Source organism: Microtus ochrogaster, linkage group LG9, assembly GCF_000317375.1.
Source record: "Microtus ochrogaster isolate Prairie Vole_2 linkage group LG9, MicOch1.0, whole genome shotgun sequence".
NCBI lineage: Eukaryota > Metazoa > Chordata > Mammalia > Rodentia > Cricetidae > Microtus > Microtus ochrogaster.
The window spans coordinates 25,456,320-25,477,493 of record NC_022034.1 but is presented as its reverse complement, the minus strand read 5'-3'; the positions used below and the strand labels follow the sequence as shown (position 1 = coordinate 25,477,493).

The 21,174-nt window shown below is 44.4% G+C and overlaps 1 protein-coding gene across 3 annotated transcripts in view; it reads right to left on the bottom strand.

The window, feature by feature from the left end:
- Positions 1-206: 206 nt before the first annotated feature.
- Positions 207-21,174, bottom strand: part of Traf3ip2 (TRAF3 interacting protein 2) — a 43,260-nt gene continuing 22,292 nt past the window's right edge. For all 3 annotated transcript variants that reach the window (XM_005363539.3, XM_013352364.2, XM_026787334.1), the window contains 7 exons: positions 19,140-19,323; positions 14,659-14,837; positions 12,589-12,677; positions 8,789-8,857; positions 7,604-7,720; positions 3,333-3,407; positions 207-798 (listed from right to left, as the gene is read on the bottom strand). In XM_005363539.3, the coding sequence (XP_005363596.1) occupies positions 652-798; positions 3,333-3,407; positions 7,604-7,720; positions 8,789-8,857; positions 12,589-12,677; positions 14,659-14,837; positions 19,140-19,323 (860 nt within the window). In that variant the 3' untranslated portion in view covers positions 207-651. The remainder of the gene's footprint in view (positions 799-3,332; positions 3,408-7,603; positions 7,721-8,788; positions 8,858-12,588; positions 12,678-14,658; positions 14,838-19,139; positions 19,324-21,174) is intronic.

Genomic DNA, 21,174 nt, shown 5'->3' with positions numbered 1-21,174 from the left:
CATGTTAAGCAAGTGTTCTACCACTGAGCCAAACTCCCTGCGCAATCATACTGTTTACAATCAGGGTTGTTCTGTTAAAAGCCTCAACTGTAAGAGTAAACCTTTCATAGTTACATAAAAAGGGATTTTTTAACTTTCTTTAAATTTATTAATCCTTTAATACAGATAACTCTATCACATTTATCTAATACTATATCTAAGCGGTTTTGTTGCTGTCCCACACCTGCCCATTTCAGTGTAAATTAATACGCCCAACTCCATTCAGATAAATGAAACACATTCTTCCAAAGAGTAATCATTTATTATTTGGACATGAATCAGGTTGGTCTTTGGTCTAAGGACACAGCATCTGGCCAACTCATAAAAGTAGCTGGAGTGATGGGGGAGTTCTTGTGGTCATAGGGGTTTGCTGCTGTCACCTACAGTATCCACTCACCAAAAGTACTCAGCTCAGGAGGACATGGGTACCTTGTGTGTTTTTTAAAAGACAGGAAATACAGAGCAGTCAAAGTATTGGGAGGCAGAGAATTGTGCAAGTGTTCTGGGGCCTGAATCCCCCTAGAAGACTGAAACAGGCCTGACTGTCACCAGCCAGCCTCAGCTAGAAGAATGCTGTGAGAACAGGGTCACACTGAGCTGGAGGCGGCTGGGTCACAGGGGTACCACCTGAAGGGTGGGCAGAGGACCACGGGGAGGAGCCACATACTCTTCCTCTCGGAGCAGCCGCAGCAGGATGTTTTTCTTATTCTTGGGCCAGCTGTAAACATGAGTGTTCTGGAGCCAGGTGGGCACGTGCTCCTGTGGAAGAGAGGACAGGAGCAAAGGTCACAGGAGAGAAGCCTGGATTCCATATCCAGGGCTCAGTTCTGAACAGTCTGGCTTGCCCTTCATAGGCGTTCCCACCAGGCTGTCTTGGGAGCTGCTGTTTTGGTTTTGGAGGGTTTAACAAGCAGAGCACTTTTGGCTTCGGGTGCAAGCTGTGTATCTCATTATGGAAACCACATGTGCACAGCTTTTTCTGTCAGTCTCCCAGGCTACCTGCCCTTTGCATGTCAACGTGCTTTTCACCACCTTCACATGAAAGGGGTAGGACAGAGGTCATACCAAATGATGTGAATTCCCTCTTGGCTTTGGGGGAAGGATGCCAGGGTTGCGGGCTTAATATAATTCATGAATCTTTCACTCCAGCCTGAGGTCTGGCCTGAAGTGAAAGAAGCAGGACAGATCTCAGAACATGAGACTGGGGTTCCACAGGTCAGTGTCGGGGACCACCCTCAGGACCGCCCTTGTGGGCCAGATATTCTGATGGGGAGAAGCAACCATAAGCTCAACAGCACCGCAGAAAGGCCAGGGGGTGCTAGTGTAGAAGGGAAAAGGCTGCAGCTTTTGAGAGGGTGCTTAGGGAAAGTCTCACAGTGATGGAAAGTGTGAGGCATCTTCAAAAGCAACAAGAGCACAGTGGCAAAATCAGAACAAGTGACGCTGAGTGGGTGAGGAGGACCAGAATTCAAGGGGGCTGTATCAGAGAAGGCCTGAAGACCACTATCAGGCCTCTGGTTTTCATTTTATGGTGTGCTGCTTTGAGGATTGTAGCATGAGTTTAGAACCAGGACTCAATGTTAAGAGCAGAAGGTATCTAATGAAAAGGCACAGTAACTGTCTTGAGGACCAAAAATCCCACATGGAGGCAAATCAGCATAAACTCTTTTCTAGATGAAGTATGTTAATGTCCCAACCTCTGACAATAAAGAGACTGTCAGGTGAAATTTAAAAGCAATAGTAACCCCAACTAGAAATTATATATACATATCGGCATGTGCCAGTCATTCTAAGTAGTTATTGCCAGAGCCCATTGGTTAAAGTACTGTGATTAAATGCTCTCAGAAATGGGACAGTGCCTTCCACAGGCATGAAGGAAAGAACCTCACATGCTAGAGTGGTCGCAAGGATACAAGGATAGGCAAGAGTTCACTAGGCCAACAAGCTGGGAAAGGGCATTGGGCGAAGACACCTAGATAGAGAGATGAGTGAGGTTATCATCATAATGACATGACCCATTATGACCAGAGCAGAGGCACCAGGTAAGAAGAAAGGAAAATGAGTAAGTGGACAAAGTCCAATTTCAAAGAGCCTCAAGGGTCATGCTAAGGAAGGTAGCCAATGTTTTGAAGTCAGTAGGAAACATCACAGAATTTTGAAACTAGAGATATAGATTGAAGTTCTTTGCTGGCAAAGTGGAAGGTGACTTAGTATAGGGTCCCAGAGGAAATGGGGAGACCAGTAAAGAGATTTTCCAGTCAGTGACTGCATTTATTCTCCAGGCAAGTTAGGGCCAGGGAAGATGAGGGGTCTTTTCTTATGCATTGTGCACTGCCCAATCCTGTGTGTCCCATTCACAAAGATTGGTTCCCTACTGTGGAGCAGAGGTTTCAATGCAGTCCTGACATCTAGGAATCTTCCAGAATGAGGCTGCCTCTAAGATCAGAGGGCTCTGGTCTGAGTCTCAAACTGTTTACTTAGTTGCTGTCTTCTGTTTGCCAGGCCTGGAAAATGTTCTCCAGTAGCGTGACTTACATTCTCTAAAGCTGTCGGCATAGCCTTAGGAATATAATCAAAACCCTCATGAGAATCCCAGCAAGGTCCACTTAGAGTGCTGGTACTCTCCTGAACTGTGTGCAGCGGAATGCTGATGTGGAGCAGAAAGCAGAGGCTCCATACTTTGGTTCTAGGATGTGAGAGGGAAGAAGCATCAGATGACAATACCCTCTTATTCCTGGGCCTTTGAATACCTGATCCCCAGCTGATGATGCTGTTTGGAGGTGTGGCCTGGCTAGATGAATTATGTCACTTGAAATGGGCTTTTGGGGTGTCAAAAGCCACACTCTCTTTGTTTCCTGTTTGTCACTGGGGATGTGAGTCATCAGCTCTCAGCTTCCCACTCTAAATGTCATGCTTGCCTGCTGCCACACTAACCTGTCAGGATGGTGACGGATCTTAGCCCTCTAGAACCATGAGTCCAAAACCAACCCTTCCTTCTATATGCTGCTTTGCACATGGTATTTTATCACAGCAATAGAGAAATAATTAAGCATAAACCATCCTTTGTGTACAGAGAACAACAAGAACAGCCTTGATCCTGCCAGACTTGCAGGCCTTTCCTATTCCTACTGTGAGCCCAGTGCATAACTTGCTGATCTTTCTGGTAATACTGTTCTCTCTGAGGGCTGTCAAAGAGTTGACAAGATTTTCAGTCTAAAATCCCAGGTAGTCATCAAACCAGATTTGGAAAAAAAAAAAAAAAGAATTATTTGAGGATCTTGTTGTTTGTTTACCTTCTTGGCATTTGGAAAGAGCACAGGGATGAACCTGAAATTCATGCTTCCTTGATTTATGAACTCGATCTGCATCTAAAATCAAACAAATGTGAAGATTAAGTAATCTGGGAACAAAGACAAGAAGTTGATGTGTCAACAATAGTGCCAGCCCACATGGCGGCCTTTTCTTCCGGGTTGTTTGACTGAGGAGCTCTCCCCATTACACACTATGCCACTTTTCTTGTATGGAACACTATGCTGGCTGTTCTTGGTTGTCAACTTGACTACATCTGGAATTAAATCAAAACTGGCTGGGCACAGCTGTGAGGAAGTTTTGCTTAATTAAATCATTTGAAGTGGGAAGATCCACTTAATCTGGATCTTTGAGATGGGCAGACACACTTTTAATCTAGATCTCTTTAAAGGGGAAGACCACCTCTAATCTGGGCCACATCTTCTTCTGGAAGCCTATATAAACGGAAGAAGAAAGCGTCTCTCGTTGCCTGTTTGCTTTCACTCTCCCTAGCACTTCCATTCCTGCACTGGATTAGAGTCTACGTCCAGATTCACTGTTTACTAAAGACCAGCTGAGACATCCAGCAATAACTATTGGATTACTGTCTACCATTGGTAGACAGCCAGACTAGAGCCTTTAAACCATTCTAATGAATACCCCCTTTCTCCATATAGTATATGTGTGTGCACACACAAACATATATATTCTGTAATTGCTGTTCCTCAAGAGAACCCTGAGTAATACCACCACCTCTTGAAGGCCTGTTAAAAGTCACATTCTAGGGACCAGAAAGCTGGCTTAGCAGGTGCAGGTACAGGTGCTTTCTGCCATGCCTGCCAACCTAAGTTCTACCCCTGGAGCTCACATGGCAGAAGGAAAGAACTGACTCCTGCAAGTTCCACTCTGTTTAGTGACATACACATACAGTAAGTAAATAAATAAAAAGTTTAAGTTCTATTCTGGCCAGGACCTTGAATTTTTTTTTTAAGATTTATGTGTGTATGTATGTATGTATGCAGTATCTGCCTGCATGTACACCTGCATGTCAGAAGAGGGCACTATATCTAATCATAGACAGTTGTGAGCCACCATGTGGTTGCTGGGAATTGAACACGGGATCCTTTGGAAGAGCAGTCAGTGCTGTTAACCTCTGAGCCATCTCTCCAGCCCCAGGACCTTGAATTTTTTTGTTGATTTGTTGGTTGGATTTCTTTGGGTTAGGGTCTCCAGTGTAGCATAGACTAGCCTGGAACTCACTGTGTACCTCAAATTGGCTTTGAACTCACAGAAGTCAAGTGCTGACTTTGGGTTTTAAGGATTAGGAGTGTGCAGGGGCTGGGTCACCTCAGTTCATGAGAGCAGACTATGTGTCTCTCCAATTCTGTAATCAATAACTTTATATTATTAGCTTTCAGTGGCCAAGTATGAGGGTATTTATAAATTCATAATATGGAAATGAGTAAAGTGCTAGGATTATTATTTTTTGTTGTTGTTGTTGTTTTTGAGAGCCTGTTTAGCAGAGTACCTCTGATACAATTCAGGTAATCCTCCCAGAGCTAGCAACCTAGTGAGCAAGCAGGAAGGAAAATTGACAACCAGAGGACAATGTGCAGAGTGTGAACAATTGCTGGGGAAGCCCAGGATGGGGTTTCTTGTTCTGCCTCAGGGAGTGTGGAGACAGTAACAAGAGAGGGACCACTGCTCAGGTAAAGGAAAGTGGGGAGAAGGCCAGGAGAGAGACCATGAGTGCCTGGATGAGGAGGTATGTTAGTATGACTGGAACCATCTGGAAACCCACCTCTTCTGGTGCACAGATGGGCTTGGCAGAGGGGGCTAGGAAATCAGCCAAGAAGATCCCACTCCGTCAGGTCTGAGGTTCCCTCCCCAGATCAATCAGGTTTCACACTCTGGTCACCTAAGAGGATTTAGCTACAAGAACTCTATCAAAATCAGAATTTCCAATATCAGGGGAGTTAAAACCATCCAAATCCCAAGACTGGCACAGAGCGTTCAGCCATCTGATGACAAGGAGAACAAGGAATTATGTATCCTGAACAATTTCATTTTCCCATTGATTTTTATAACTGTGAAACTCTTGTTGTGTGTGGGAATAGAAGAAGAAAGTGAATGTGGAAACGGAGACAACCCTGTCCCCCACACCCACTCTCACAGACATACACAACACAGGCCTGCACAGGGGGTTTTCTCAGAGCCATCTCCCTTCAAAACACAGACGACAACACGGAAAGCATATGCTACACTGACCAGAGCACTGTGCAGCTTAAGTACAGTACTGCTAATCACGCCATGGCAGAGTAAGCACCTGTGGGGGAGGGCGTGGCGTCTGTTAAGTTCCAAGTAGAGCTGGGTTTCATTTCTGATTTCAAGGGCACTGTGTACTATTTGGTTTGTTCCCTTGGCTCCCCAGGGTGTCAAGGACTAGCCTTTAGTAGTGTATTTTTATTTTCTCTCAGATGCTGGCTTTGTAATGAAGTCATCTGGTCTGTGATGTAATTACTCATTAGTGTCTGAGGAGGCCAGGAAGTCAGCTCAGGGATAGGAAGATCCTCCTATATCTGATGGCACATCCAGTCCCTCCTGAGATGGGGAAGAGCCTAGGACATTAGGCCAAGAAACCAAATTTGGAGACCACATGATCATAGCTGGCACAGTCACCCGAGCTCAGGCTGAGCTGTGTGTATGACTGTTCTCCTTGCCATACACCAACACAACTAAGCAGGTTTTCCCAGGAACTGGTAGGGACCTGGAGTCCTTCCCAAGTACCAGCTGCTGGCTTCTGGGACAGGCAGGTTCTTAGAGATGTGAATGGAGTGTCAGTGTTTTGGGGCTGTGCAGACACGATAAAGACAGCTAAGAGATAGCAGCACCCAGAATCAGTCATGACCTTTATAGATCAGTTTGTTTCTAGGAGTGCTATTTTTCAGAATCCTGACCACAGGCTGGCACAAGGTAAAATTGGACAGGAAGCAGATTTAGCTCCAGACCTTTGGCCTGACCCTTGACTCTTGCCACCTTGCCTTAGCTTCTGCTTTGGGTTGTGAACTCAACAAGTGGTCCACATTTGGTGGAGTAGGTGATGGAGACCTTAAAGACCCTGTGATGAGGATGCTGCTTCCACCCTGCTCTCTTGCAATGCCCTGGACTACACGGTGGATGGCATTTAACTTGACTTCCTCTGAGGTAAAGGTGTCCTGAGACTGCTGGTTGCTTCCTACCTTGTGCTGCTTAGTCCTTGCATCGGGGTCACTTCCAGTAATCCATTATTCCACGTCCTCACGCAGGATAAGAACTGAAGTTGGCCTTATGAGTTCAAGTCTAGTGATTTTCCTACTCTTTCTCAAATTTCAGGATCATTGGTAAATAAACAAGCCTGAGAAAGCAGCTCTAGGTTGGGAGGCTCAGGGCGAGTCCCCCCCTTAGACATACACCCACTAGGGATCTCACAGGACAGTTGGAAGATTACAGATCTAGTCTGTCTCCTAGCAAAACAGAAATAGTCTCCACAGTCTCTCGAAACCCACAAAGGACAAGAAGACAGCTAGGCCATAAATCAGCTAGTTCTAAAGGTGAGCATTATTTTCTCAGATGCTGAGCAAGTTTGATTCCTCCTAAATTTTCCCGTGGTTTAACCAGGCCCCATAGTCCAGGTTTGGCAGTAGAATGTTTCCCACCTATCACAAACTAAGAACAATTACTTTAGTTAACTATTTTCTATGTGCCATAACTTCAAACATTTCTTCATTTATCTTAACAGAATTGTCCATACTAGTGATCCATGTTATGAATAGGGTTGCAGGAGAGCGGTATTCAAGTACTTCGGCCACGGTCATATAGCCTGCACTTAGGAAACTAACGTGACTAGGCTTTTATGATATGACAGAACTGTCCTTCCTACTTTGCTCCTTATGTCTCTGAAAAAGCAAGGGACAGACTACAACAGCTACAGTAACCTGCCCACTCCACCACTCACTCTTCTGTCCTGAGATTTAACATTTGTTGGTAAACAGCCAAGCAAACAAAGCCCGACATTCTAGCACCTTGATCTCTTAGTAGCAGGACCAGCTGTGTACTAGGCAGAGCGTAGTGTTTCTCAGTGGGTCTCACAGTATACAGAGCCATTACCAATAACGTCTCCTGACAGGGGAGGCCAGAGAGTCTCCCCCTAACATCCGCCACCATTGGTGAAAAGCATCCTCCCCGGAGAAGGTGCCTGTTCCAGAAGAGCAGCAGGCACCGTGGTCTCACGACTCACCATTCGGTGAATGTACTTAGTATGTAAGCCATGCTCATCGTCGTCCAGCTGCGACTCAGCACCTTCCACATCCTGTTTGTATTTGGGGCTGATTGCTACAATTATCATCACTGTCTTCTGTTAATGAGAAGGAGAAAAGCATGTTTATGGAAGTGGGAAGTGTGGTTCATTTGGTGAAGACCAGCTGGAAAGTGGCCAGCAGGACCATAAGCGGTCCCTGACCTGCTGGCGGGTACAGGGCCAGTCCCTCTCTCTCTCTGAAAGCAAAAGGCACCAGCCCCCACCCGGCCATGCAGTCATCTGCACTCCTTCCCATTGCCTCCATGCCCAGAACCCTACAAACACACAGAGCAAAGGCTCGAAGAGGAAGTCTCCCGTCTTCCACAGCCCTCACTAATATACGGCTAGTGAAAGCCTACATCACTGAATCTGCATGGAGGCAGAGAGGCACTGGCACCGCGCAGAAAAGTACCCTTCCTCCCTGCAGCCTGATGTGAGCTGTCAGTCACTCTGCTTCTCCACTGCCCTGCTTTCCCCGTGCACATTAGCACAGTCAGTAGGAGCAGACCCTTCAGCACAAAGCAAACACCAGGCTGCAGACAAAAGGAAAGCAAAACCCTGGCCTGCTGAGGCTTCCACCCCCACCCACTCCTGCCCAAAGAAGCGCCCAGCCCTGGACATGCTGGCAGCAATCAATTTCTATCTTGTTAAAGCACAATGTGTCCCAGTGGCTAGTATAGATTCTGTCTGTGGAACTCGAATCACAAGGCTGCAAGTGGGTGCCCTGGGGTGCCATGCTGTATAGCTTGCAAGTCTACCCAGAAACTCTTTAGCCCAGGCCTACAAACACTTGGAAAGGCCCCAAATTCAACTGGATTCGGCCCCCACCACCCACCCCCGTTCCTTCATTTCCTCCTTTCCTATTCTGGTCTAGAAATTGTTTGCACTGATTGTTATCAACCACCTGTGTCTGGTTTGACCGTTATTTCCTGCCTCTGCGTGTCCAGGAGGGTGACCCCATCCTTCCTTTCCAAGTCTTTGCATAGCTTCCAACAAGAGAGGCTTTGTCAGACTTCCTCAGGCTCAGACTTTGGGAGAGTATCAGGATTTTCCTTGTGAAATAGCTTCCCATGCTAATTGTTTTTCTCAGCAGCACACAGCCTCAGAATTTAGGAATATACTTACATCTCGAAGGTAGCGCTCCATCCATTTAATAATATCAATACCCCGGATTCTATCCTCAAATATGTCAATCTACAAGAAAAAGGATGAGAGGAAGGGTTCTTGATGAGAACTTTCCCTGGGTGCAGAGCTCAAGAAAACACAAGAAGCTACACATGTCTGGAACCCTAACTCGGGCTCTGAATAGGGAGAGGAATACATGAGTCCAAACAATGAGACACAAGTTTCATGACAGTCACCCTATTTCACCATCCGCAGACATTTCCGTTTATAATTAGGGTCTAGTGGCTCATATCAAAATGTGTCTGCAACTATTATAATTAAATGGTCAAAAATCTGAAGGACACAGTGTATCACTAAATTGGATATAAGCCAGGAAGGCAGAAATAGTACAGTTATGTATCTGTAATTTGAAAAATTGTGGGCAGATTCTGAAACTTTAGTGCATCTGTAGTGTGCAAATGCCGAGACACAGCTGTGCTGTATGGCCTGTGTGAGTTGGGTCATGATTAGAGTATTATGTCCAGCTTCAGTTACACATTTCAAAAGGACTGTAAAAATCCGAAGAACAGTCACAAAAACAATTGCTGAGCTGGTCAGGAGGGGTTAAGGATGAAAGTCAAGGAGAACTCTGATAAGACTCAGATTATTATTATTATTAGGTAATACTTCTTTAGGTATTAGAAGTGCAGAAAAATCAAATCATTTGTTTTATAGAGGCCCAAATCTCAGTCTCTCTCTCCTATCTAATCTATCTCTTATTGGTCTACATCTCTCCCTCCTGGGGTGTGTGTGTGTGTGTGTGTGTGTGTCTGTTCCTTGTACATGGCACTCCTGATCGGAGGGGACATATAATATAGGTGCCATCAGGAGAAGGTCTTTGGAGAAGGTTATTTGATTAGCCTCGCTGCCCCCCAGTGATTATCCTGGTGTTACCCTGCTGTTTAGAACTGACCGAGTCTCACTAGTCATCAAGCATCCGGAGCCAGCTACTGTCTCCCGCATGCCCTGTCTACTTCATTGCCACCTTCGTTCCCTCACACACTGCATGCACAGCATACGCCTTCTGCTCTGTAAGTCACAGTGACTTCCCCTTCCCATCACCCAGCTCTCACCCATTTGGGCCACTAGTAGCAAACACATTATAATATTCTTTCATTTACTCAGAGTCTCATTTATGACCTCTTCATCTTCCTATCCTGCTTCTAAGTTCCCCATAGAAAGAGATTATGTGTTTACTTAACTATCACCCCTATAGAGTACCTCATATAAACTTGGGATGTATTCCTTTATTGATAGAGCATTTTAAAAATGGAATAGCTTTTGTTTGGATGATTTTTTTTTAAGACAGGGTCTCCCTGTTGTTCTAGCTGGCCTGGAACTTGCTAGGTAGAACAGGCTGACCTTGAACTCACAGAGATCCACCTGTGTCTGCCTCGGGACTGCTGGAACCAAAAATGCACCACCAAGTTCAGCTTGATTTATGTGTTAATGTCCATGTACCTGCTATTCCAGAGCTCAGGGAGCTGAAGTAGGAATTTGAGAGTTTGTAGCTAATCAGGTCTACACTGAAAAATGTCTCAAAAAGTGAAAACAAAACCAAGATAATAATGTCCATTCTGGCCAAAGCCTGCACCAGTATGCAATGGAGCCAGAAGTCCATTTCCATTTCACATTGCGAATGGGCAGGCTGGGTTCTACTCCTGTCTCTGCTGGTTATGAGGATTTAATGGCAACACAGAAAAGACACATAGTGTAATGCCAGACATGATGTTAACGTGCCGTAAATGACCATTACCATCCGGTACAGAAGTTGTTCCCTGCTACAGAGACAGACATTCTGGGCAGTGTCTGCCTCTCTAGATGTCCATCAGAGTCTACTGCGACCGTATGACAAGTCTTACACACTGCTGCTGTTAGGAGCTAATTATGTCCGTAAAAGGCACATCAGCTGGAAGTGGTGGCTTACACTCATAAGGAGGCTGACATAGGGGGATTGTCAGCGTGGGCTATAAAGTGAGATCCTATCTCAAAAAATAAAATAAAAGTGAATTTTTAAAAACTTTCTCATAACTTCATGTGACTGGATTTGGAGATAGGGCCTCTGAGAAGATAACTCGGGAAAAATGAGGTGCTGGATGAGCCCCCACTCCCATAGGATTGGTGTTTATGGAAGAAGAAAGAATTAGTACACAGGTCTGTGCATACACAGGAGAGGGACCATGTAAGAACAGAGAGAGGGTGGCCTCTCAAGTCAAGGGGGATGATCCCGGATTAAACCAACTTTGTTTCAGCCTTGTTCTCGGCCTTCCAGCCTCCAGAACTGTTGGAAATGAGCTTCTGCCTAAGCACCCTATCTAGAGTGTCTTCCGGCTGACTTACATAGCCACCTTCTTCAGGTCCCAGGCTCCATTAGTGTCCCGTTGGTGACTGTGTCCTGCTAGTGGCAGGGCAGGACACTCTTCCCTAAGATTTCCTAAACCTACCTAAACCTTTATGCTGGCTTGTTAAAAGTAAACTCTCCTTCAATTACTCATTTGATTTCACTGAGAGCATCCCGATGTAGATTGTGTCCATAGCTGTTCACAAGCACAGGCTTTCATAGGCTAAGGGTAAGGGGCATATTTAAATCCCTGAACTGCACTGCACAGGGCTCGTCTAAGGTTAATGTCCTGGCTGTTCTCCAGAGGCAGTCAATCTGTATGTTTATATTTGGAAAAGAGAAAAGTATGCTCTTATACATTGCCTCAGGTTTCACAATTTGATTTTTATATCACAGTTGCCACAGCACTATCTTAGTTTGAAAATGAGAAAGAAATATGTTAATCTATAGAGTTGTGAAGTTGAATTACATAAATTGTAGGCATCTTAAAAAAAATAGGCACTTCTATTTTTAGGGAGTATTATAGGAAAAAAATTCAAATAAAAACTACTAAACAATGCTAAGCCACTCTTTAGTCTTTAGTTTGTAAGTGTTCCTCTTTAGCCTCCAGTATCTGCAGGTCTCTCATCCTCACTGCCCTGTGGAATTCACTGCTGCTGAATGCCAGGAGAGGCTTCTGGGAAGGAAGTCCTCTTAATGTTTGAGGAAAGCCAGTCCTCTGAGTCGCAACCTGTGGTATTTTGTTTATCCTAAGGAAAATGTACATGGCTTTAAACTGTGTTGTTTCAGGGATTGGCAGGGAGACAGATTATGCGCTTGAGAATTTTGGGCCCCAGATCACAATGGACCTGCAGGGGTAAAGCAGGGTCATCTCTCCTAGACAGAGACTAGACCATGTCTTCCCTGTCCAGAAACTTCCCTCCAAGGGCAGCTGTGTGCAGTGAGGGCCCAGGGTTCTACTTCAAACCTTAAAATCTAGTACAGAGCAGAGGGTCTGGTGTGGAAAAAAAAATACCTTGCTGAGCTTGCAGCTTCCTGGACCACAGGAGGCACATTGGTGGCTATGGCTGGTGAGAAAGGGCAAAGGCAGAGAGTGTAGCAAAAGTCAGGCCTTTCTTCAGCTATGACCAGCAGGACCAAAGGCTGGAATTAGCACTATTATGGACATTTTGGAGGAAAAGTGCTGGAGACTTTGGGTGGTTTAAAATGTGGTAGATACTTGTCTAGTATGAGTGAGGCCCTGGACTTGACTCCCAGCACCAAATCAATAACTAGGTACCCAGAAAACAATTTTATAGTTCCATAAGCATTTAGCTCATAATCACATAAATAAAAAAAATCACCTATTCGTACTTTATCATCATCATCACTACTGTGTCCAACCGAACTGTTCAGTTTTCTCTTTGAATAAAATACTTACTGCAGTTTGGAAGCCATTCACCAACAAAAAGTTCACAAATCTCACCACCTCCATGGCTGTATCCATAGAATAAGTGATAAAGACTTTGCCTAAGAGAGAAATTTCAGAGCTGTTGAAGCTAATCAAGTTATTCGATTGCACACAGAACCTGTAAGTGTTTTGTGCTGCCCCTTGCGTTGGAGGGCGATCTGAGGGCTTATGTTTGCAGTGGTGTGGATTGCTGACCTCTGTGACAAGGGCTGGGGCCTGCCCAAGACAGTGCATGCCATTCAGAGTGAACAGAAGACGTCAGGGACCGAGGAGAGTCCTGGCAGGCTGAGGCCACCGCAGAGGTCCTCTGGAACACCACATGAGATGTTAAAAAGTCTGCCACCCACAGCCTGTGAGTCCTCCCAGCTCAGGCCACTGCCTTGCTTCTTGGAGACACACTTGGCCCGTGCCCAAGGAAAATGCTCTCACAGCAGGCTAAGAAGCTAAGGCTTGCTGAGGGGCCACCCAGCAGCGTCTGCTTTTGATCTCATGATGCTCTCTGCTGCCCTAAACTCTTGTCTGACAAGACCAAGTAGGGGGTGACTGAGAAAGCGTTTCCGTGCCCTCCCCCAGTTGACTCCTTTTTGGAGAAAGGTCAGGAAGTAGGAGCAGACTGATGCCCAGGTCAGAAATGTGAGTGCAACTTCAGCATTTAAAGGGGAGACACTGACGCAGGGCAGTCCAGCATCACTGGCTTCCTCTTTCCTCCCCAAGCCAGCACTGAGCCATAGACAGAACTGTTCTGACAAGCTCACCCGACTCAGCCAGAACTGCTGTTTTCTCAGGCCAAAGCGTTGGGGAAATTACTTGGCTAGCAGTTTAATGTGGTAGACAGATAATCTGTACATGTTGCCTTTTAGTCTAGAATGAATCAGTTAAGTCTCAGAAAACCCCGAGGCAGTGGATAAAGAAAGAAGATGCAGAAGATGAGTCTGTATGCATTCACCTGTGCTTAGACTCTTCCAAACAGAAACACGCCTCTCAAATAGAAGTGTGTGCAGGTATGATGGCGGGGGTAACCATGCAGCTAGGCATATGAGCAGCATGTGATCCTTTGTTACCTCCATAGGAACTAATCTTAGGACCCCTTTCCTAGAGTATAAGACAGGCAGAATATTGGGACCATACACCATGTAAGACTATGTCTGTCCAATCAGGCAGTTTTCTGAATAAAGTGTATAAGATTTTGAAGGTTCAGATTTTTTGCCTGAAAACCGTGGGGCTCACTGTCATAGGAGTCTTTTGGAGCTGAAAGGGACTAGGAGTAGAGATTCAACAGAAGCAATTAGCAAAGCAAAGGCCTCCAGTGGGGTTATGAGTGTCCCAGACCTGGACAGAGTGAGCCTCTCTAGCAAGTAATTTATAAGTAGTGACTGATTTCTTAAGATTTCTGGCACTAAGAATCCTAGCTGGCCTTACTCTCAGAACATTTTGATAATATTTCAACATTTCTGGATCTAGCAGCAGAATGTGGAAAATGAATCATCACCTGACACTGAACAGAGTGTTTCCTTAACTAAAAGGCTTGATTTGCATTGGGCTGTGAAGCAGTACAGAAATGTAAGATGGGTGGTTTTTTTTTTCCTTTTTCTTTTTCTAAATAAGACTGCTCACTCCTACAGAAAGTGACCTTGTTCTTGATAGCTACTGCTAATTTACAGCGAGGCACTAGGTTTCTACCCAGTGCCTCATGAGCATCCAATCCATTTACCCGGGGCCACACGAGCACCCAATACATCTGCCCAGGGGCACATCCCTGAAAAGCGTCACTTAGAAGAGCAAAGAAATATGGGAGGGGGTGTTTGTTGTTTTCTATGTGTCAAGGAAAATCCCGGGGTAAGCAGTTGGGGAGCATTACTTGTGAGGTTAGAATCATTAAAAACATTAAAAAAGAATAGCTGGGTTTTCTTTTTAAAGCAAAAAAGAAAAGGTAAATTTTTCTGTATATGTAAAATATAACTGAAATTATGGCTGAGTGACTAAGCCAAACTCTCAAAGCATAAAACCTGACAAGAAGAAACCACGTTGCAAACAACTTACGTAATTCCTCTGGCAAATTGCTGGTTTTTAGAGTTCCTCGGGCTAGGGGATTGCTAGGGGGTCTAGGCACAGCAGCTGGGGATGGAGCCTGGGGACCCTGTGGTCTCAGCTCTGCAGGATGTTCCAAGGACGCCTCAGGTTCTCCAGCTCCATTAGGTGGTGGGTGATAGAGCTGGTCCCTGAATGGAATACGTTTACAGCAAATTTTTATTTTCATTACAAAGGCAAAGTTTGGGGAGACAGATGTTACAAACTGGGGACCATACCAACTCATGATCTCTCCCCTCTGCCTCTGTTTCGTATCTGACACAGAAGGAAGAGGAGTCCCATGGAGTTTCCTCTATAAACAAGCCAGCTGGCTGCCATATGTGAGGACCTGTGCTAGGGGTCAAAAGAGGGAAGCAGGATTTGATTTCTCCATTCAAGGTCTGTCTAATTGGGAAAATAAATTCCATGTACGGGTCAGACAAGGTCACCAGCAAAACAAAATGTGATGGGTGGCAGGAGGCTGATATGAAAGGCATTCGGAGTAAAGAGACACAACTCTGAGCTCATGATAGATAACATTGCTTATGTTTCAAAAGTTGTTTTTTTCTTAAAGCCATGCAGGTTTAAAAGTCTTTCTTTTAAACTCTGTAAGTGAAGGATCCAACTGGTGAGGAGGAGTCTATTGTGACTTTGCCCGCCAGCATCCCTGTGAGCATTGTGCTGAGGGTAAACAATGGCATGGACTCCTGTGAGCTTTAGAAAGCCAAGGGAATGCCAGTCTTGTCTCTGCCACTCTCCTTTCTCCTGGCAAACAGTCACAGGTGTGTGTGTTCTGCAGAAGCGTCCAGTGTCCCTGGGTGTCAAGAACAAGGTGCGGCATCTCTCTTTTGCCACTGAAACTCTTAGCAGGTACATGTGGCCCTAACTTCTGCATCAGTTGCAGCATGCTGGAGGTAGGAGGGGGCAGCCTCTTGGCGGCTCTACTCTGGGTCATTCTCTGAGCCTCCTCTGGCCTCCAGTTCTATAAGCACACAGTTCCCTAAGTTAAATCCCCTCTGCCTAAAATGGCTGAGTGGGCAGGTGAGATCCTCAGCTCTCAAGGCACTTGCTGCCAGGGCTGGTGACCTGGGTTGATCCCAGGGACCTATGTGGTGGAAGGAGAGAAGCACCTTCATGCATGCTCTGTCCTTGTGGGTGCTGTGCATGCAAGTGTGCATACACACAGGAAAGTAAGTGAAGAGTTAAAACCTAGTACACCGACAGTGTACTTCTGTAACTTCTAACTGGTAGGGGGCAAATATGGCAGTATGATAAAATCAGGGTAATGGGACCATGGGTGTCATTGTTTCATATTATAAAATTTTTGATGTTATAAGTCTGTATATTTGTCTAATTTTAATATTTTTGCTTACATTTTTACCCAAAAGTAATTTCAAAGTTCTTAAAGTCTTATGTAATATGATTTAAATAAAACATTTTTTAAAAAATTACAAAATCTCAACTATATTTCTAAAATTAGAATATTTAGGGAATTTATATTCTATGTTTTTCATAAATAGTGAGCAAATGAAGCCTCTAAAAATATACCTTCAACTGATATTCAGTTCTTTATTATTTATACTAAATCTTTTTAGACATAAAGTAGCTTCATTGTTATAAAAGATGATTACTTGTTTGATAAAGAAATACTAAGACCTTGATAATTATACTGGCTAGTTTTAGGTCAACTTGTCACAAACTAGAGTTATCTGAAAGGAGGGAACCACAATTGAGAACATGTCCCCACAAGTTCTAGCTGTAGGCAAGCTTGCAAGGCATTTTCTTAATTAGTGATTGATGGGGGAAAGCCCAGCCATTGTGGGTGGCGCCATCCCTGGGCTGGTGGTCCTGGGTTCTATAAGAAAGCAGCTGAGCAAACCACAAGGAGCAAGCCAATAAGCAGCATCCCTCCATGGCCTCTGCACCAGCTCCTGCCTCCAGGTTCCTGCCCTGTTTGAGATCCTATCCTGATTTTCAGTGATATGGTAGCATAAGCCAAATGACCCCTTTCCTCCCCAAGTTGCTTTGTTCATGGTGTTTCATCACAACAATAGTAACTAAGACAATAATGTTCATAAACTTTCACATATAAATAATATCATGAGAGTAAACTTCTGGTATCAACATTCTCCTTCTAATCAGTGGAAGGAGAATTATCTTCTTAGCTGAACATTCTTCATCATCCTAAAATGATAACTCAAGGATACTGGGACAGGTTTAATTGATACTATAGAAATATTTGCTATGCAATAACTTTCAACTTTCCTATAAATCTAAATGGTTTTCACGTATTGTGATTCACATCTGTAATCTCTAACACAGAGCATTGCTAGGAAGTAGAGGCTATCCTAGGCTTGTGAGTTCTAGGATAGCTTGGGTTAGTAAGTGAGACTCAATAGCTCAGATAACAATAAAAAAATTTTAAAGTGTAAAACCCTAAGTAAAGCTGCAGGCTTGAGAGTGGCCTTTCTAGCAATCTAGAAGATCACTGAGGTACGAAGAGATTAGGCTGTGCAAGTGTGTGTTAGAGTGGCCGCTTTAATCTAGCTGTGTTTTTATTTGTGAGTTATTGAAAGAAATGAATTTTTATGAGAAATGAACTTTTGTTTACCTTAAACATTATGATTGTATCCCTTATTCAATACCAAATATATTTGATAAAAATACTTAACGTTTTGTATGGTTTCTTGAAATGTTATACATTCTTTGTAAGGGTGTGTCTTGTTATAAAATCACATTTTACTTAAGTCCCTTATTGAAATTTTGTGTAATTAGGAGGATGAAGGAACTCCAGAAACTTGTGGACCTTGCAGTGAAGGGAAGCAGGCTTAGGCCTTGCTTGCCAATCTTAATAAAATTGGCTTTTTTTTCCTTTGAATAAAATTTCTGAACTAATCGCCAATTTCTTTTATCTTCAAAAAATCCACTTTAATAGGATTTTCATATGTGATTCTGTTCTATAAAAACAGAACGCAGTTTTACTTTGAGTGTTATATGAAAGTTGCACTTGAAAAGAAGCAAACATTTTATTTACTTTCTTTCCAATTTTGTTCTAAAACAGGAAACTCCACTTGTTCCTCTGTATTCTAGATACACAAATTGATAGAAAAGGTAAACTTGACAAAACATTTTAAAAATAAAAACAGTAAGGAGAAAAACTAGTCAGGGACCACTCAAGTACAGAGTGAGCCTGCGCCCTGAGTGTGGGCTGACTGGTGCTTGGCCCTTAGTGTGGCAGCATACTGGAAAGAGCTTTCAGGTTGGCTTGACTTCAGGGTATCTCATGTGATCTTGGTCAGATCTAGTGAGAACTGTAATAAAAGAACAAGTACAAAGCCGGGCGGTGGCGGCGCACGCCTTTAATCCCAGCACTCGGGAGGCAGAGGCAGGAGGATCTCTGTGAGTTCGAGACCAGCCTGGTCTATAAGAGCTTTCAGGTTGGCTTGACTTCAGGGTATCTCATGTGATCTTGGTCAGATCTAGTGAGAACTGTAATAAAAGAACAAGTACAAAGCCGGGCGGTGGCGGCGCACTCCTTTAATCCCAGCACTCGGGAGGCAGAGGCAGGAGGATCTCTGTGAGTTCGAGACCAGCCTGGTCTATAAGAGCTAGTTCCAGGACAGGCTCCAAAGTACAGAGAAGCCCCCCCCCAAAAAAAAATCATAGTAGTCCATACTATTTGGAAGGCTGACTCGGGAGGATAACAAGTTTGAAACCAGCAAGGGCAACATAGTGAGTTTGAAGCCAGGTTGAACTACATTGTTAGAACCTGTATGAAAAAAATTGTCAGGCAGTGGTGACGCACCCCAGCACTAAGACCAGTCTGGCTCACAGAGAAAAGTTCCAGGACAGGCTCCAATGCTACACAGAAAAACCATGACTCAAAATAATAATAATAATAATAATAATAATAATAATAATAATAATAAATTTTAAAAGGAAGGGGAAAGTCTGGCTCCCTCATTGGTCTCCATCATCATACCATTCTGTCTAACCCTCTACCTCATACTCCTGCCATGATTTTATCCGCCGTGAAGGTGACATAGCCAAGGGGGGCCTCTTATCTTGGAACTTTGAGCTAATGAAATATTTTTTGTTTATCAAGTATTCAGTTTCAAACACCTTGTTACAGCACTGGAAAATGGACCAAAGCAAAGATTTAGACAAAGTTTTGAAAACACAACATTATTTTTCTGGCAGAAGCAAAGAAGGGATCAACTCGTATAGATGGTTTTATTGCAACAGAAAATAACTAGAAACTAGATGTGATGGTGCTGAGAGAGCCTTGTCTACCACTTTCTCTGTGCTCTGCCCTGAAAAGTTTATACTGAATATTTCACCGTGTGGCTGCGCGGACCTAGGTAGCAGGCCTGCAGACTCTCCATGTGTCTCTGTTACATTGACACTCTTCCTCATGTCAGGATGTGTGGGGATGGGTCTTGCCATACTCATACCTTGGGAGCCTCGGGAAAGAGTCTCTCTGGGCAAGCCTCTCTCCTTGGTCCTGGGGGCTGGGGTAATTCAGCATGACTTTCTGCACAGGATGCAGTCCTCTCCCCCTTGCCCCAGGAAGGGCCTGCCCAGGCAGCGCAGGCTGGATGACTTGCTGGTAGGCTGCTGGAGGGTAGCCATGGGCATCTGCGGGGGAACAAGGAAATAGCAGAGAAGGTTAACTTCGGCTCCTCCAAGTGTAAGGCCATGCACGTCCATTGGACAGTTTTCTTTTGATAGCAACGGAGGGTCCAAATATCAACCCACCTCCATGTATTTGTCATATTCTGTACTAGTAATTAGTTCATAATATTCATGAAATTGATATGTGTTTTTTTCAATGTAAAAACATCTGTGAAATTACATTTGACATTCTAATTAGAAAACTCAAAGAATTTTTTAAGTCCTGTTTTAATAAGATACTTAGGATAATCCTTCCCTGAAGAGCCTCAGTCACACCACTATTCCTACCATAACTCCCCAGGGCTAAGAGAAATTATCCTTGTGATAGACTTAAGATTACTGTGCTGGACTAGATGTGGTACTGCACGCCTGTAATCCCAGACTAGGAGGCAGAGGGAGAAGGAGGCAGATCTCATGTGAGTTCAAGACCAGCCTGGTCTATATACTGAGATCCTGCCTCTCCCCAATCCAAAAAAATTACTTTCCCAGTGCCACTAGGTGGACACAGATGGACACACACGGACACACACATACACACACACACACACACACACACATGCACACTGCTTCCTCTTAGGAAGAAGTAAATGAGTGAAGCCGTGGCTCATCCTCTGGGAAGGAACCAGCAAAACACCTTTAACTTCACATTCTCTCGTTAAAGCCATGGGCACTTGGCTCCAAGACACTGGGGAAAGGTCTCAATCAACAAGGTATTTGCTGCCTAAGTTTGAGGACCTGAGTTCAAGCTTCCAGCACCCACATACATGTAATTGGGCATGGGGCAGCACATGCTTAGTGCCAGGGAAGCAGAGACAGGAGAATCGTTGTGACTCACTGGCAAGCCAGTCTGAGTTAGTGGGCTACTGGTTCAGTGACAGCCCTCTCTCCAAAGATAAGGTGGAGAGTGATTAAGGAGGACATCTGGCATGTACCTCTGACCTCTGCATGTATATGCATAGGCATCCATACACACACGAACACACACACAAACATGCTCATTAATTGATTGTTTTTATTATTAATAGTAATCAATCATTTTTTAAAGAGCAGGGACTGATGTCAATGCATAACTTGGGAGGAAGTTGGTCCAAGGAAGCCCCAGGGTAACAGAGCCCCAAGAGAAGGCAGCTCAGCTGACCAGGTAAAAGAAAAACAGGGGCCCAAAGAGATGGCTCAGCAGTTAAGAGGACTTCTCGTACTTCTAGAGGACTGGAGTTTAGTTCCCAGCGCCCATGTCAGGCAGCTAACAGTGACCTGTAACTCCAGCTCCAGAAGATCCAGCATCCTCCCGTAGCCTTTAGCGTGCTTGTGGGACAGACCCACACAGACATATTCATCAATAAAATCTTTAAAAGAGAGGTATGTAAGAGGGGCGCAAGGACCCAGTGGGGGGAAAGAGGAGGATGTAGGAGCATTACCTCGACCTAGAGGGCTACCTTTGAGAAACCCAAGAGGTGCATGGGGACAGGAGAGGACCAAGCATTAAGCTCTGAAAGAGGAGCCATGAGTCCTTCATGATCCAAGCTGTCACCTCTATCTGTTTAGTGCAAAAACAATTTTGATTAAAAAAATTATCATTGGTTTTAAATCCTTGCCCAATTTATAGAAGTCATAGTTTTGTTTGTCTGCCAGGATAGCATATTTGAGGGAGACACAGAGAAATAAAATAGTAAAAAAAGAAAGTGACATAACTCTTGCAGTTAGGATTCACTCTGAATGGTCAGGTCGCTGCTCTTGACTTCATTGCCCGGATGAAGTAGCAGAATAGGGAGGATGGCACTGTCCTGAGTTTTGTCTGCAGTCGGAACAGTTTTA